The 18,680-nt window shown below is 47.7% G+C and overlaps 1 protein-coding gene across 1 annotated transcript; it reads right to left on the minus strand.

Moving 5' to 3' along the window:
- Window positions 1-4,314: 4,314 nt before the first annotated feature.
- Window positions 4,315-15,289, minus strand: g3bp1 (GTPase activating protein (SH3 domain) binding protein 1). The gene is made up of 12 exons (XM_049585222.1): window positions 15,143-15,289; window positions 10,581-10,697; window positions 10,370-10,451; window positions 9,156-9,329; window positions 8,979-9,069; window positions 8,430-8,523; window positions 8,061-8,307; window positions 7,847-7,951; window positions 6,714-6,831; window positions 6,029-6,154; window positions 5,724-5,833; window positions 4,315-5,525 (listed from the first exon to the last, which is right to left on the minus strand). Exons 2-12 carry the CDS (start codon window positions 10,673-10,675, stop codon window positions 5,280-5,282), a joined length of 1,488 nt encoding a protein of 495 aa, XP_049441179.1. The 5' UTR covers window positions 10,676-10,697; window positions 15,143-15,289; the 3' UTR covers window positions 4,315-5,279.
- Between the last annotated feature and the right edge of the window lie 3,391 nt (window positions 15,290-18,680).

Consider the following 18,680-nt stretch of genomic DNA (forward strand, 5'->3'; position numbering starts at 1 on the left):
CTTTTTGAGTTATTCACAAAAAGATTTGACCTAGAGTGACCTATAGAGCTGCAGGTTGCTGCAAAAAGAAAAAGAAAAAAGTATTTTCTGTGTTTGAAAATACAAAATACATGTATTTTATTTTGATAGATTTATTTGAGGGACATTTTGTATCAAAATACATTTTGATGTATTTTTGCCCATCTCTGTCCACGGCAACGAGTGAAACAGTCTTGAGGGCTGTCTATCAGCTGCTGCAGTCTCTGCCCTCGCAGACTTTACGTGATGACAGTGAACACGTCACACTACGTTCAGCTGAGGTCTGTGAGGGTCAGTCTGCAGGTCCAGAGGGTGGAGGTTTGGATTCAGCCTCCGTCTGCCGGGCTGCAGACCTGGAGGTTCATCAGTGGGATGAGACACACCTGGACCTGCCGTGCATCCTGCATATAGACCACAGCGTCTGTCAGTCAGTCAGTCAGTCAGCAGATCTCCTCTCACCATGCACCTCTGCTGTGTGCTCCTTCCTCGTCCTCCTCCTGACCTCACAGATTCCTCCCGTCCAGTAGTCTGGATTATTTTGTAGTAAATAAATCATCTTATTTATTGGCATACTCGTGTGTCTCAGTCGTGGGGTCGAGCTCTGACAAACTGAGATGGTGAAACACTCACTGTATCCACGACAACAGCCTTCAGCGCGGCTGATTGTGTATTCAGCTGCTGTCATGATTATTGGATGTGCAGCTATCCCATGAAGAAGTAGCACTTAAACACGCCCTGAGGGCTATTAAGGCTGGAAATCAGGATTTTAGTGGGTCCTACATGCGCTGAGACGTGTCTGCGTTACTGAGAGGGCTAAGCTGTGTCATCAGGATTCAGCTCACACTCACAAATTATTCCACTTACACTGTACATGATCCTCCTGCTGAGCACGTCTAACACACTGCTGACCGTCAGAGGGAGACACGGGCCGGTACCAGGCACACCTGAGACAAATCAGACTGAAGATTTCATCTGTAAAACCAGAATCTGTTTGTGATCCTGTTCTTGAAGACTTTAAGGTCTCACTGGGACGGTTCATGACGCACACCAGGGCTGGACTCAGGATTGTACTGGTCAGAGGAGGGTGTGACTGATCACTCAGGTCTTCAAAGACAAAATGAATTCTGCTGTCATAACTAAAGTTTTATTGTTACCCTCACGGAGGCTCTTTGCAGAGTTAACCTCTGACACTTCCTGTTTAACCCTGAGGTCATGACAAGACATGTAAAAGTCGTGTTTGATTTCAGAGGTTGAAGAGCAGTGCGCCTGCTCCTGAACGCAGCCTGACTCCACTCTGTCATCTGGCAGCCTCTGCACAAACACCATCACATTAAAAGCAGCCTCGTCTGTGATTTATTGAAGCCGTCCGTCTCTTTCCTGCTTCATATCGATCCTCGGAGGAGGAATCGGTCTTTTCTGTTGGCTGCCTCCTCACAGAGGTCAAAGGTCAGCGTCAGTCACAGAGCCGTGACCCTGCAGCCGGTCAGCACTTTACACACTCCTCAGGTTTAGATCGAGCAGCAGAGTCGAAGGTTTGATCTGCTGTGAGAGGAGGTGTGTGTGTGTGTGTGTGTGTGTGTGTGTGATGTATAACGAAGTCAGCTGGAAGGAAGTTTGTTCACCAGGTCAGAGGTTTGGGATCAGGTGACATGCAGAGACGCAGCGATGTCATCGTGCTCACCGAGGACGCAGTCTGAATCTGTTTCTTCCCTCTGCGGCTGAAGTGTGTGTGTGTGTGTGTGTGTGTGTACATGCACATAGTGAGGACCAAAATACATATTTAAGCAATAGAGCGAGGACATTTTGGAAAGTGAGGACATTTTAGCCGGTCCTCATGTCTTCATTGGCCTGTTTGAGGGTTCAGACTACAATTAGGTTTAAGTGTGTGTGTGTGTGTTCACCTATTTACCTGAGGCTGAAACCTGAATCCAATCCTGCAGTTCCTCTAGTGTCCACCAGAGGCTGTCTCCCAGAGTGAGTGTGTCCCTCCATGTTCACATGTACAAACCAACGTGTTTACAGCCTGTCTGGTCTCTGGAGATCAGTTCCACATCTTTATACAACTCACCCGTTCACATTGTATTAAGGCTTAAAGTTACACATCATTAAGGGGGCGGGGCCTCTTTGACTGACAGGCTGTGTGCTGACAGTGTCCTCAGCTGTGTGGTCACTTCTGGCTCCAATAAAACAAGATGGCGACGGATGAAATGCTGAACTGGAGGCTTCAGAGCAGGACTCAGTTACAGCTTTGCAAGCAGCAGCAGCAGCAGCAGCGTGGATTCTGCTCGGGGCCTGACCGTGTTGTGAGTGACACAAAAGACACTTTGAAATCTGATGTTAGCTCTCAGGTGGAGACGCATCTGTAGAGATTTGGATTTAGGCTGAGGTGGTGTCTTTAGTCCCGTATGTGTTCCTGACATCTCACCAGGGTATGTGACAGTTTATGACAGTATATGATATCTGAGAGTTCCTTCATTGTTCCAACAATCAGCAGCTCTGCTTTGGTGCAAATAAACCTTTAATTCTCTGAGTGACATGTGAACACATACCGACTCTGTCTCTGCTGGTGCCTGCCCGCTCTGTACTGGTCCTGTAACGTTATCCCCACCACTCCCAGTTACCATATGTCTCAGCTGCCTGTTCCACCAGTAAAGACTGACCTCTGGTGGTCCTGTTCCTGCCTCAGGACGGCCTGTCCAGTTGGGGACAGAGAGCTGAGAGTTGGCTGCTCTAAAACAGACCAGAGGACAAATGTACCTGTTTCCAGTCTGGCTGCACCTTCCTTAAGACTGCTGAGGGCTCTGAGACCAGCAGGTGTGTTCTCTGAGACATCCTGAGAGTCCTCACAGAGCTCCTGAAACATGTAGTGAAGAGCGAGGAAGTTGGCTGTCAGAGACACGCCCCTCTGTGAGCCTGTGAGGTGTGAGGACACCCAGTGGACATGAGATGAACTGCAGACTGTGACAGAGTGATCACTGCTGATGAAGGTTGAGACAGACTCAACTCATCACTGCTGCTCTGACCTCACATACCTCAGTGATGACGTCACCACTTGACTCCTCCTCCAGTCAGGAAGCTTAAAGTGAAGATCGGGTTTTATTTTAGATTTAAATCTTGTTTATTTTCAGTACTCATAAGAAAACTTGTGGAAGTCACCTTTCTGTGTGTGATTGATTACAGTGATGTTTTGTATGTGGAGACGACCTCCTCCATTTCACGTGGTGGCACCATGCATCTCTACGTTTTATTACACATGCAAAGTCGCTGACTCATCACTGCAGTCTTTATGACTTGGTAGGTTGGACGTCATTGACCACTCGTAGACAACAACATAATTTAACAGTATTTTTATCTATGAAGTAATACTGGTCAAACATCCAGCCGACCTCTGACCCCTGCTGTGTGTCAGCTCCTCCAGCTGGTTGCTTTTTAATGAACCCTGGATTTGAACAGATCAGTGGAAACTGTATTTTCCTCCTGTGCACTGTGGACACAGTGAATTTCAGGGCATCATAAAGTGGTGACAGAGACGTGCTTGTTTTGTTGTTAGAGGCCGTTTGAATAGTTTTGTTATTGAGGAGTTTTGTATCATGTGTTGTGTTTGTTGCATTGTAATGTGCTCTGATTGGCTGCTGCCTCGACCAGGTCTCTGGTAGAAGAGATTTTCAAACTCAGTGAGACTTCCTAGTTAAGTAAAATAAATAAAAATAAGTTCTGGCATTATAGTGTCAGGTGTGAAATGTGTGTGTGTCCCTAATGAGATGGACCCATATGCACCATCTGATCTGTTTCATTATCTGTCATTCAGTGTTTGCAGAACATTTTCTCCTCTGATTCAGAAACTCTTAAACTCCTCCTGCTACTCCGACTGGTTTTATCTTTGAGAGCTCACAAGACGAGGAAGCTTTGTAAATACGGCCCCTGATGTTTTTATTGGTTGCGTATAATCTTGGCAGTGAAATGTCCTGTTGTGTTGGCAGATCATTTCACTCATTGAGAAATATTTCAGTGATTGTTCCTTGTTTTTAGAGCTGATTTATTGAAGTGAGGAGCAACAGTTTTCAAAAATCTTTCATTTGATATTTCTAAATATTCTGGAGCACTGAGCCACCTCGATACAGCGCAGACCACACTCACATTTAAACCACCTCCAACCAAATGTCTTCTGCTGACCAGACTTGTAAAATCAGTCTGGACGTATGAAACAGTATTTGTTGTGGCAGTCTGATCGAGGCCTCGGCCTCCTGATATCACGCTGCACATTCAGTCAGAACAAGATTCAAACAGAGCGACAGGTTTAAAACAGTAAATCACTTTTAATTTAGTTCTCTCATCGGCAGGTGAGCTCATTTTAAACATGATGACAGATGAAGTGCATCGGTAGAAGCTGACAGGATTTGATACATGATTTGATACATGCTCCACTCAGACGCGTCCGTGAATCCACATATTACAAGCCAACATTATTACTCAAATAAAACCACTACAGTTCAGCTCTTGACCTGATAGAATAAAAAGATAAGACAGATCCATCGCTAGATACAACGGTGGCAGCAATACACAGGATTGCCCAAGCAGTAAAGTACACGTTCCTTTAAGAAACAGGGAGAGAGAACGCGAAAAAACCTAACCTCTGGGTTTTTTAATCCCCAATTCAAGTAGTATTTACCCTTTTTTTTTTATGTGTTTGCGTGTTTCGATTTGTTTCTTAATAAATTCAAGTTCAGCATGAAAAACAAAACAAAAAAAAGACAAAAAAAGTCCAGATAATACGTGTTGGTGGAGAGGAGACAGGAGGAGGACAGGAGGAGGAGGTGGGCAGAAGAAAAACAGGAGTGACATTCTGGGTTCCTCGGAGGGAAATGAAAAGCAGCAGGTGATGAAGAAGAAGAAGAATGAGGTGAAGGGGGAGGAAGAGGAGGCAGCCGTCTTCATGACAGACAGATGTTGAGACTGGCTGTTGAACTCAGCAGGAGCTGGCGTGATCCGACGGTGAAAGCTCTCGACCAAACCTGCGTCAGTTACAAACAGAAACCTTCAGTCGGCTGGTTCAGGAGGAAGAACGAGGAGCAAACACGTCAGGAAGGAGGCGTGTGTTTGTGCAGCAGCCTGAACTCTGACTGACGTGAGTCACTCCAGCTCCTTCCTCCTCCTGAGGGCAGCGTGGAGAAGGTTTGTATTTTAGCTTTGTCCAATTGGTTCCTGCTGCAGCGGATCAATAATCATAATCTAACTCAGGTTTGGAGCACCCTGGCGCTTCACTAGCGCTGGGCAGAGTAGCGGCCCTCGCTGGGCCCGGTGCCCCGTCCGGAGCCGAAGCTGGGTTTCTGTGCCATGCCTCCGCGGGTGGGGGGTCCTCGGGGTCCTCCACCGCCTCCTATTCGCTCTCTGGGACCGCCGGGACCTCCTGGACCACGAGGCCTCACATCCCGCCTGTCGCCCTCCCTGGCCGACCGAGTCTTCTTCTCCTCCACGTTCAGGCGGACGTCACCTCTGAACTTGATGGGCTGAGGAGACCAGAAACACGAATTAAAATATATTCCAATTTAATAAAAGCCTCGTTCAAAACAATCCAAACAGTGACGTAAACACGACGTGGATCCATGAGCACCAACAGTGACAACAAGAGTGACCAGCTGAACAGGAAGTTCTTCAGATATACAAACTGGTCTCTGAACAGACAAACTGTGGCTCTCGTGTCTCACCCTGTTGCTGAGGATCTTCTGAACGGGCTCAGAGTCGTCAAACACCACGAAACCAAAGTTTGGTAGCTTCCCTCCGCTGTTGATCCTCAGCTCCAGGACTGTACCATACTCTGTGAAGGAGGGGGGGCGAGACATGGTTTATTTAACCATCATTTTATCACCACTGTTAGATCACTACATTTGGAAATGTTAGTTCTGATTTAAAAAAATAAATTCATGGGTTTCAAATATATTTACTGTCAGATTTTTAAACTTCAGAACAAAAACAACGACTCATGCGTTCTTCATGATTAAATCTGACTTACGTTCAAAGAACTCCTTCAGTTCGGTCTTGTCCACATCGTGAGGGACGTTTCCCACAAAGAGCTGCTGGGCGTCGGGGTACCTGACCACCCTGCGACCCTCCGACTCACCCTGCTCCCCTTCACGCACTGAAACAGATGGACAGAGGGAAACATGATGTCACATGAACAGAATCACTGCCAGTTTATTACAGCGTGCACTGTGACTGAACATTAAGACGTCTGTATACAGACTGACTGACATCACTGATCTTTAAAACCAGCCACATGAGGCCTCAGGGTGGACGTTCTGCAGGGTTTCTCCTGCACAGAGAGTTAGAAGCAGCCACCTCCTGCTCTCGACAAAACTCTGACAGCTGTCATAATGCACTCAGTGGATGATCACATGATCAGGGTGAAACCACCTCCGCCTCATTCTGAGCAGGGTCAAGCCTGATTCTGTGTCACCCGCTCCTGGTCAGTGATGTCATCATTGATTTCAGGCCACATGTTAAAGTGTTGCTGCTCTCACACCTGCAGTCTGTTGTTGAGCAGCTCACGTCACACTGGATCATGTTTGTTTCACACTAGAGGCCTGATGCTCTGTTACCTGTCAGGTCCATCAGCTCAGACCAGACCACTGATCCACTGCATACTGTGTGTGTGTGTGTGTGTGTGTGTGTGAGTGTGAGTGTGAGTGTGAGTGTACCTGGTCTGGGTCCTCTGTGCACGGGCGGAGGACCTCCAGGCCTCTGTTCCCGCGGCCTCTGGTCTCTCTGTGGTCTCTGTGTGGCTGTCTGGGACTCTGACTTCACCTCGGCTCTGGGCTGAAACAGTCGACAACACGTCAGTGAGGAGAGAACGAGCCGGCAGGTTCAGTGACTTCACTTTGATTCTCATCATAAAGGAGGGCGCCGCCAGCAGCGGCTGTTTGTGTCCTGCTGCTTTCACCTGGACTCAGAGAAGACGACGTTAACGCTGCAGCTCCTAAAAACACTTCACACATCCGTCCGCTCTCATCTTTGAGCTCTGGGCACCATCATCAGGCACATGACCATATTCTGACCTCAGTATTATCTATGTGCACATTTTCAACTCCAAACAAACCTGAACGCTCACTGGATGTAATCACCTCCAGGTGATAAGTATCTGAGGGTGGGGGCGTGGCCTAAAGTGACTCAGACCTTATATTAAGGTGTGCAGAATTATCAGGCAGCTTCAATACCTCAGGTGCAACACGCTGACACAGCTGACCTTTGGAGTCATGACCTCGGAACAGTTGAACACTTTGTAGCAAAAAGTCATCGGAGTCATAAAAACACATCGAAAAGAAAAGGTGCAAATTTACTTGAAGGTAAAGCGACCAGGAGGCCGCCATATTCCACACCTGCAGCCTACCTGGAGAGTCCAGGGACAAGATCCATGAAGGCTGCTCACTGAATGTTTCCGGAAGGTCACAAATGTTATTAGCTGTCACTCTGAGGTCCCTGTTTGTTGCACTGACTCCACAAACTGAGTAAATAAGTGAATTCTTTCTGTGATTTAGTTCCCTGATAAACTGCAGACCCTTGATCTCCTCCTGAGAGACGAAACTCTCTGTTAAACATTCAGATTAAAGGTTCAATAACATTTAGACTGACTGAGAGCATTTGATCTGTTTAACAATGAAATGAATCCTGAAGAAAAGTATTTTCCTGATGAACGTGACGCAGTTAGAACAAAGAGAAAAGTCCGTCCCTGAACGACTTCTCCACTGAGTTAACGTGTGAACTAAAGCTGTGTTTCAGAGGATACATCCAAAGTTGATATGAAGTGGAGGTGAAACACTAGATTGAAACGTACCGGTGCTGTGGGAGCAGCTTTGACGACGTGTGGGGAGATTCCTGAGACGGGGACAGCCCCGCTGGGAGGGAGGTTCTTACTGGTGACCGACGCCCAGGAGAACGGCTGCGGACAGACAGGACACAGGAGACATTTAGATCTGATGGACGCAGATAAACTCAAACTCATCACTGTTTAATATGTCAGCGTTACACACTGTGACGTTCAGACCTACCCTGTTTTCTTCTGGAGCGGCGGGGGCGGGTTCGGCGGGCACGGCGGCAGGTTCTGCGGTGGGCGGGGCGGCGGCAGGGCTTTTCTCTGTCTGGTCGTCGGATGTGTTTGAGTCTGTTTGTGTCTCCAGCATCGTCTCCGGCTTCAGCTCCACCACCGCTGCATCGGCCTCCTTCTCCACCTCTGGCTCTGGTTCTGGACTCGCTGCTGCCGCCTCCTCCTCATCACCAGGAACCGCCGGCTCTGAACTACAAGGACAAAAAAAACAGTTACACACAAATCTGCTCAACACACACACCAGTCTTTGAGAATGTACAAATATCAGAGTTGTTGATCAATGTGAGGAAGTTAAAGCCCTACAGATCCGTACCAGGCTGACGGGTCGTAGAAGGGAGCAGACTCCTCCGGAGCGACGTCAGGAGAAGGGACCCTCTCCTCGATCTCCTCCACCTCATCCTCCGACTCTGAAAAGACACAAACATGTTGAGGACACGTCAGCTCCTCCTGCTCCTGCTTCTCCTCGAGTTCAACAAACACAGCAGAGCATTTGTCACGATGGTGGTTTAGTGTTGAGACACCATTTTCTTCACGTTGTTTCTTCGTGTTTCTAATGTTCGCAGACATCAAACATTTGAGGGGTTCGTTCAGCAGCTGCAGCCGGCGTAAATAAAGACATGGCAGTTCAAAGAGAAACGATCAAAGAACCTGAATTATGAGGCTACAGCGCCGACACAAGACGTGCATCTCTAAAGAACCAATGAGAAACACGTCTGTGTATCTTAATTCATCTTTAGCACAACAAAGCCGACATCAGACGGATCATGACTGTGAAGATGAAAGTGCAGCTGGGGGAAAAACGATGAGTCCAACAAGGTGAAACATGAACACCTTTAATAACACAACATCAACGTTATCTCACCTTCTGGAGGCTCTGAGTCAGAGTCGCCAAACACCTCGTCTTGGTAACGAAACACGTCGTTGTGGACGTAGAATTTGTTTGCGACGGTGCCCTGAAGAGAAACCAAACAAGATCATCAAACACTGACAGACACTGATGGAGCACCACACTGCTGACTGTGAAGGTCAAACTACAAACCTCAGGCGCCAGCACGAAGGTCTGCATGAACTTCCTCATGGGCTGCATGTTGTTGGACAGCTCGCCCATCACCTGCACCACCACGCCCTCGTTCAGGGTGGCGTGGGCGTCCACGTGCCTGATCTTGGTGTGACAGTCGCGGAAACTCAGAGCCATCACCCTCTTATGGATCTCCTGCACAAAGACGAGCGGAGGCTCAATAAAAAGATTCAAGAAGGACAGAATCTGAAAAGTTTCTCACTGTAAAGAACAAAGCTTGGATTATTGTGTCGTTAAAACTTTAGATTCTCTTTCTTCTCTTAAATGTTTCTGCTCTTTGGTTCTGTTTGTGACGATCCTGCCTGTCTGATATTTATCTTGTGCCTTTATCAGACAGGACAGTTTGAGCGTGAGAGGGGAGTGAGAGGAGGCGACACGCAGCACAGGGCGGCAGGTGTTTGTTACAGTATGAGGTGTTGAACTGTGGATGGAGAATCTGGACCTTCACTGACACTGGTATTAACTACTACATCTGTGGCGTCATGACGTGCCTGTTGGAGGTCTTTAAACAGTAGTTTCACTTATTCAGACACACCAAATGTCCGACAACTGGCTTCTTAAAAAAGAAATAATCAGACATTTTTAAAGCATTTAAAACTCAGCAGCAGTCCAGACTTTATTCAGACTGTCCGTCAGGGCCCAGTGATACTGCGGGTTTTATTTGCTATATAAATCTGTTCCTTATTGTCAGCAGCTGCAACAAGATGACCCAGTGTTTCAATATGTTGGGACAAAATACCGCTGTTCATCATGTCATGAACAATGTGGTCCACCCGCTCTGCGTGCAGACACACTGCACATGCATGTTTGTATTGAGGTGCTGCTGCTGCTGCTCGCTGTTCCTGCTCACAGAGGAGAGTTAACTAACTCTCAGGTGTTACACATGAGAGTCCGCTCTCTGCTTATAAAAGAAACTGCCTCAAACACTGCAGGAGACACGAGTGAGACAGATAGAGACTTGTGTCCACAGAGCTCATTATCAGTGTCTTAAGCTCCTGCAGCAGCAGAGAGAGAGAGAGAGAGAGAGAGAGAACAGGAGACAGACAGCCACAACTCCACTCAACTATTTTCCTTTCAGCTTCCACTCAGTGTTGGTGCGTGGGAGTTAAGTGCACTGCGGCTTTATGGAAATAACATTTTGAAGAGCTGTTATCTGCTGGAGGAGGCCCACTTACAGACTGTCCATAAACAGCCTCCACCGGTTTGCCGTTGTTGTCCAGGCCACCGTGCACGTAGGACGAGTTCTTTCCATAAAACCTGAGAATAGAGACACACAGATGAATTTGTTTGAGTTAAAGTGAGGAGGAGCTCACAGCATCTACAGTAACATGACACAGAGCTGCAGCTGAGTCAGTGTTCAGTCACATGACAGGAGACCAGTGTTACCTGTGCAGGTAGTCGGGGGCCTGGTTCAGGAGTGTGTAATACTGTCGGACAAACTCTCGCCCGACCAGCTGGGCACTTGGCTTCTCCATCACCATTTCTTTGGTCAACTGGAAATCTCTGCGAGGAGGAGGAGGAGGAGGAGGAAGGTTAGAGAAACTGATCATGTGACAGAATGTGCAGAAAATGACAGTTTCACACAACTAGTGCTGAAACATGTTGTGTTCATCAACACAAAGCTGCTCCACAACTGATCACTGACGAATCATTTCAACACGTCTAAAGGCAGAAGATGTTTTCAGCCTCTGTCACGATCTGCTGCGTCTCTGTTTCACATCATTAGAATATCTTAACTTCTGACAAACCGGCGTCACAGCTGATCAGATCGATGGATCAGAGGAGGGATATGTATGAAGTCTATGGTCGACCCTCAGATGGGAGCAACTGCAACAATTACCTTTGAGACTTAAAATCACTGACGAGTTATTTGTGTGTATTATGACAAATACATTTGTTATTTAAACACACGTTGACTTGTCATATTGTTGTTGTGAACATGGTGCGGTCAGGTTTGGAGGAGCAGAGGTCGACACAGGTAAACTACAGAATAAAACCTGCTGTAACAGCTCAGTTCTGTTTTATTAAAGCAGCACCTGTCCTGGGAGCGTCTGTGACACTGGGTCAGGAAATGATTGTTGGAAACTCAAACTCTGACACTACTTTCTAAATTTGGAAAATCTCGTCCCGTTGATAACTCCTAACATCTGCCCTGAGGAATGAATCCTCCAGATGAACCTGAACGTCACCAGATCCCAACACTGGGTTCAGAAACTTCAGACTGGTTCCATCAGTACTTTGAGCTCCCAGTGTTCCAGCACCAGCACCAGCACCAGTACCAGCACCAGCACCAGCACCAGTACCAGCACCAGCACCAGCACCAGTACCAGCACCAGTACCAGTGGATTACAGGACGCTGTGACGGCTTGTAGAAACCAACCAGCTGGATAGCAGGCTCTTTTGTTCCTGAGCAAAATACTTTGAGGCAGGTTTGTATTTTACAGCATCTAAACTTCTGAGTGTGATGATGACGAGGCCTCCAGCCGTCCTGATTGGACAGCAGTCAGATCCAACCCTGCCGATGGTTTGAAGTGTAAATCAGGTGAGGTAAACATGGCGTCTGATTTCACAACATCAACATCCAGTATCTGTTTCTCATCGTGGCACATGCTCACTTTCATTTATGTAAAGTGGAAAATCCTGGCTACAGGTGACCAGTCTGACCACATCACCAACCTGTTTCACTGGTAACCAGTGAAATGTGTGATGGTCAGTCTACAGCAGGTAGTGGACCTCAACATGTCTTCTGACACCATCACATCTTTATGGGGACATTTTGTTCTCGTCACTGACCCCACCTCATCCTGTAGGTCTACATGTTTCAGATGCAGGTCCTGGTGAGAGACCAGGAGTCCTGGTGGTCTACACTGATGTTCACTTCCACACATGCTTCAGCAGACCTCCATCCTTCTGTTTCCTCTTCACCATTATTTGCTAAATGCTGCCTTTAGATAAACGCATCACCTACGTGAATGTTTGCACACGGTGTTGCTGCGTGCCTGTCAGGGCTGATGGATCGCCCATTTAAAGCAAGTTTCACGTCTCTGCTAGTTGATTTTCACACTGTGACATGAAGTGAAACTGATGTCTGCCTGAAGGGAGGAAAAATAAATTAAAGATACAGCTGGTGATGTTCTGTGTTTCTGTTACAGCCAACAGTCTCTCTGTCAATCCACTGGGTCCACTGGGACTGTCCTCTTTACAAACTGGACACCAATATGGAGTTTCATATTTTAGTCATTTGTAGCAGTGAGTGGTGTCAGCAGTTTGTAGAAGAGTACAGACTGTGTTCAGTGTGTTTCAGACTGACACTAAACAAACTACAGCAGCTGTGTTCGGTGGGATCAGTGATGTGGCTTTAAGTCTACATGCTGTAGAATATGCACAGACTTGACCTGTGAACTCTGTAGCACAAAGAATATGGTCAAACTGTGGTGCCAAGTACACACTACACGCACTGCACATTAATGTCTCCACATCCTGTTGGACTACCATCTCTGTACACGCCATATTATTCTCCATCTCACGTGGTTCTCACTCACTCCTGCTGAGCTCCTCCATCATTAACTCGTACTTTTGTTTCTAATCTGTTCTTCTGTTTCTGTCCTCTGCTCTAAAACACCAAAGCTAATTCCTCATATGTGAGAACACACATGGCAGCACGCCAGACTCTGACATGATGAGTGGTCATGAAGCTAAAAGAGGCTAACAGCTACCAGAGCGTTAATGCAGACATGTTCAACATCCAGCTGTTCCAAACTCAAACTGCCTGCTGCTCAACATGTGGCCCCACACTTTATTGGTCCATCAGGTAAGATCTTATTTTGCACTGATTCTGATCACACATGACGGCAGGACTGTCACACATGACGGCAGGACTGTCACACATGACGGCAGGACTGTCACCTCATGACGGCAGGACTATCACACATGACGGCAGGATTGTCACACATGACGGCAGGACTATCACCTCATGACGGCAGGATTGTCACACATGACGGCAGGACTGTCACCTCATGACGGCAGGACTGTCACCTCATGACGGCAGGACTGTCACCTCATGACGGCAGGACTATAACACATGACGGCAGGACTGTCACACGTGACGGCAGGGCGGTCACATAGTCTGCGGTCAGGTAGCAGCAAACAAGCTAGCTAACAGTTAGCTAGCAGGGTTAGCGGCAAGGCCCCGGTGCGCCCACACTGCACCATCAGTCTATATTAACGGCCCTGGAGCCTCTTCACTCCTGACGACCTGTTGAACTGTTTACACATGCGTCTATTTTTAAAAATGGTTTCAAGTTTCTGTTTTGATAAATGTGTTCAACCAAAAGATCTGTGTTTTCTTTCCTTTGCAGCTCACCGTTACTGATCATCACTGTCACCATGACACCATTAAAGTTTCTGGTATCGCACTGTGAAAATCGCACCAGTTAAACGCTTGACTGTAATGTGTCCTCAGTCACATGACCCTCGCACTCTAACATGACAACATATCACTAACATGTTACAGGGCTGAGATCAATACACAGCCTTCTGTTCTGGTTAGAAAGTTAACTTTTTCTGTTTTATACATTGTGTTTGTTGCATTTTAATGTGTCTTGATCAGCTGCTCCCTCTCGACTATGTCTCCGTCTGTAGGAGAGGTTTTTATACTCAGTGAAACTTCCTGGTTAAATAAATAAAGGTAAAGAGGATGATGTCAGTGAACATCACGTCTCCTCTGTGGTGAGTTAATACGTCATGTAAACTCTGATGGTGACGGCTCACCAGCAGGTGGAGACATGAACTGTTCAGTGTCTGTAATATTCATTCATTCATCGTGCTAAAGTATGGAGCCAAATTCTGATGGTGACGGGCCCAATGATGATGCCAGGAGCAGCTGCCCCAGGTATTATCCACCCCCCATTCAGTAAAGTTTGGACGCCCCTGCTTTAGTGGACTGCCCCCCCCCCACGCGCGCGCACACACACACACACACACACACCTGTCCACACCACCACAGCCATCTGTTGTCCTCACACACAATCACAACCAACACACATCCAGTACACACTAACTGCCTGCCCCCCCCCCCCCGATCTGTAGATAAACCAGATCAGTGTGTGAATAAAACACACACACACACACACACACACACACACACACACACACACACACAGGTCTCGTCAGAGCGCAGCATGGCACGCAGACAAAGGCCACGCCGTGTCCGCACCGACACACTCCGCACCAGTCATGGCGGCTCGGCGCTACGGGGGCACGTTTGGGACAAATCCACCGGCGGGTTCCAGATATATAACCGGGCCTCATATGGCTCCCTGGCTGCTTCACCGCGGAGCTAAACCGCGACAGCTGCTGGACTCACACACACACGGCCCCCAAACTAGGGCAGGCACCGGCTAACACTTGGTATCAGTCACCGACTAACGCTCGGTGTCAGGAGCTGCCCCAACACGTGTCCCGGCCGGCCCCCGCTCACACTTCACCTCCCCGCCGGGCTGTGAGAGACCCGGCCGGGTACATCACACCGATCAGACCCCCAGGAAACAGAGCCGGAGGTCTGCGGAGGGAAACCGGCGGGTTTGGACCGACAGGAAGGGAGGGAGTCACGACTGGAGGAGGAATAGAAGTGGGCTACACTGGGTGGTGGGTATCTCCTGGCGCCCCACAGTGAGAGCAGGCGGAGATGGCGGTGGCTATAACCTGATACTCCACCATATCAACACAGTGTTCATCTCTCAGTGATGATTTAAACACGTTGACATGAAATAGTTTCATTTAGAGAAACGAGGATCGATCACCGCGCTAACACAGCCACCATGTCCTCACCAGGATGTAGACGGGGCCCACCGAGTGCGACCCAGATAATCTACCGAACACGGTTCAGGAAACAAACTCCGGCTTTTTACCGGAAGCTACGGAGAGTCGGTGAGAGAGCGGGGACTTACCGGCGGGTCGATGATCAAAATGAACGCTGGATTAATAAACGAGTGATTTCAGTGAATCACCTCCGCGGCTCCACAACGTGCTGCTGGACGTCTGCTCCGTTACCGGTTTCACAGCTCCGCAACCGAACATGACATCCCGCCCCTCAGCAGCCAGCAGCCAGTCAGATTAGAGCTCTGGGAAACATCCACCAATCATCTACCGCTTCTGAGTGGGATTCTAAATTACAGCCAATCCCGAGCTCCGCCTCTCTACCTGGGTGTCTCGACAGAGCCAATCACGTCACAGTAATGGCTGAAGGTGCGATGGTTTCACAGACCGGCGTCTCCCGGTCACACAGGCTGGTTTCTTTAAGCTGGCAGTGAGCGGTGCACCGGAGCCTCTCCTCCGCCAGGGGGCGACACCACTTCATTCAGTGCTTCTGTGTTATTGACCGAAGAATAAAAACAACAAAGTGAAAACACACGTGAGGACAGAACACAAGAATGAATAAATAATAAACAATAAATAATAAACAGGAGCAGATAAAGACACAAATATAAACATTTATGACGTCAGAGGTTTCAAAAGCTTTTTATTTTATTTTTATTTGTTTGTTCAATAAACAAAGTGATTTAACCGTTTCATGTCCACACTCACAATAAAGCAATATTTTTTTATTTGCATTTTTTGTTTATTTTTAATTCATTTATGTTTTACATTTTATTTATTTATTTATTTTTGCAGACCTATAGTTTTTTAAAACATGGTCCTCTACTAAAAAGTTGAGACGTCACATGATGGTGTTTGTAAAACAGAAAAAAATAAAATACATTTACAAACTATGTTCTGTTATAATGTTTGTCTATGTTATTATACCAACATACTGTTTATCAATGTGTTGCCATGGAATCATTAATATCAGTTTATTTCCACATATTTAATATTACAACATGTTTCCTTCACTGTCGCTGCTGTGATGTAAAGAACAGAACACTCTGACCCTAAACCATCCGTGGACAGTGAATATAACCACAGTGGAGCCTCTGGAGCCTTTCTGGGGCATCTCAGGGGCCTCTCAGGGGCCTCTCAGGGGCCTCTTGGGGGCCAGGGCCTCTCAGGGGCCTCTCAGGGGCCTCTCAGGGGCCTCTCAGGGGCCTCTCTGGGGCCTCTCAGGGGCCGGGGCCTCTCAGGGGCCTCTCTGGGGCCTCTCAGGACCCTCAAAGTTTAAACATATCAGTGAAAACATGAGAAGAAAAGAGAAATAAAAGAAGTCAGTGAACAGTGTGTGTCCACAGAGAGGAAGACATACGTCATCCAATCATGTCAAACCCTCTGACCTTTGACCTTAAGGCAGCACTGAGTGAAGGTGGCAGCTATCAGTGAGGATTACAGATTACAGATTACAGATTACAACCATCTGAAACTTCTCCTGGTCAGAATTCCTTCAGTGTTGATCAGGAGCTGAATTATCCTCACAGGTCACCTTTATAAACACAGTGTGTGATCCACACTACAAATGTTTGTACGGACAAAAACAACTCGTCAACAGTTTCTGCAGTCAGGCTCCCCCTCACCGTCTGTGTGCCAGTTTCCTGTCTCCAACATGTTGATCAGCATGGGTCAGTCAGTCTGTTTTCATTGTGGCATTTCAGGCCTCGTGCTTTACGTACACACAGTTTATAAATGAGACTCAGCTGACTGAAGCAGTGTGAACACTGAGTAAAGATGTTTCATGTTAAATAACAGGCTACTATAGAAACATGGCGGAGCAACATGGTGACCTCTGTAGACGAGGACCTGTTCCCTGTGTAGATATACACATCTCACTCTGAGGGAACAACAGCCATTAGATTATTTTAAATCGACACACTGGAGCTTTAAAGCTGAAATCTTTCCACATGTAGTCGCCCTCTGCAGCAGGAGGCTGTGTGCAAACTGCTGACTGTTGTTGTCTGCAGGAAAAATGTGAAAGTTACTGTCTGGATTTTAATGTCTGAAATATAACGTGAGCTTCATCAGAGCAGCTGAGACGACACAGATCAGGACCTCTCAGAGGTTCATTACAAACTGTGCAGCAGGAAGCAGACAAACACTGAGCCAGCTTCACTTTGCAGCGTCCCCGTACTCTGAGCCGTGTCTCAGTGTGAGGACACAGAGTGCAGCAGGAAGCCGAGGAGGAGGAGGAAGAGGGGGAGGAAGAGGGGGAGGAGGGGGAGGAGGAGGAGGAAGAGGGGGAGGAGTGGGAGGGACGGGGGCTTTGTGGAAGAGGCTCAGCTGTTGTTTCACATTCTTGACACTGGAGTCTGGATGAACGGGTGGGGATGGTAAACAGGGTGCTCCGTCCCTCCCTGAGCCGTCTCCCAGGGGACCAGGAGCAGCTCGCTGCACAGCCAGCTCCTCACAGTCAGAGACATTCAGGAGGAGGAGGACAGTGTCCTGAGCCCAGAGACACTCTGTCCAGCAGAGACACGGACATGTCAGCCATGTGTTATACTGTACAGTTACAGCCCGCTGTGTTTGGAACAAAATGTTCCTGTGGTTTGGATTGTTGCACTGCCTCTGTGTGTGTGTGTGTGTGTGTGTGTGTGTGTGTGTGTGTGTGTGTGTGTGTGTGTGTGTGTGTGAATATACAGAAATACTGTTCATTGTGCAACATAAATAAATTCTCTAACAGTTTTCATCATGTGTGAAGTTGAACACGTGTGTGTCAGAGTCACAGAGGAACATTATCAACACAGTGTGAAGACGTTCAGACACCAGGTTAAATCTCTGACTGAGATATGAAGGAGGCAACATGATGTTTTTATCTTGGTAAATATAAATGCAGATGCACCTTCAGAGGTGCTGTAGTGTGTCAGTGGATCCACACACATGTTTTCACTCACGCCTGATTACAACCCTTCTCATAGTCAAAAAGAAGCAAAGTGACGCCACCGCCGACGCCTTCTAATTACTTTCAATGAGAAACCAACACATCTGATGATGAGCATGATGACAGGTTGCAGGAGGCTGCGACAGGCTGCAGGAGGCTGCGACAGGCTGCAGGAGGCTGCGACAGGCTGCAGGACGCACGAAGGGAAAAGTTTAAAGGAACATGTGACGTCAGTCTGGTCTCTGATCTGATATGGGCTGATTCTATATGTGTGAACCTGAGCTGGAACATCAGAGGAGAGAGACTGACCTGCATCACACTGACAGGCTTCACTCACATCTGCACAGCTGTTGTTTAAGAGTCTCTGCCCAACTTCAGCTTCAGCAGAGGGGATTATGGGTAATGGACTGTACTGCTCCTCTCTAGTCTTCTGACCACTCAAAGCTCTTTAACACTACACGTCACATTCACACACTCACACACTGGTGACCGAGGCAGCCGCACAAGGTGCCACCTGCTGCTCAGTAACCACTCACACACACTCACACACACTCACACACACTCACACACACTCACACACACTCACTCACACACTGATGATCGGCCATCAGGAGCAGTTTTAGGTTCAGTATCTTCCCCGAGGACACTTGGACGTGCAGACTGGAGGAGCCGCTGATCTTCTGATA

The sequence above is a fragment of the Epinephelus fuscoguttatus genome, linkage group LG9 (genome assembly GCF_011397635.1).
Source record: "Epinephelus fuscoguttatus linkage group LG9, E.fuscoguttatus.final_Chr_v1".
Taxonomy (NCBI): Eukaryota; Metazoa; Chordata; class Actinopteri; order Perciformes; family Serranidae; genus Epinephelus; species Epinephelus fuscoguttatus.

Excerpts from the sequence above, each read along its gene's own strand:
- g3bp1 (XM_049585222.1), bottom strand. The coding sequence starts at position 10,675 with ATGGTGATGGAGAAGCCAAGTGCCCAGCTGGTCGGGCGAGAGTTTGTC. Across the intron at positions 7,952-8,060 it reads CCGCTCCAGAAGAAAACAGG|CCGTTCTCCTGGGCGTCGGT; the intron begins GTAGGTCTGAAC and ends GTCTGTCCGCAG. Across the intron at positions 6,832-7,846 it reads AAGCTGCTCCCACAGCACCG|CCCAGAGCCGAGGTGAAGTC; the intron begins GTACGTTTCAAT and ends CGACTGTTTCAG.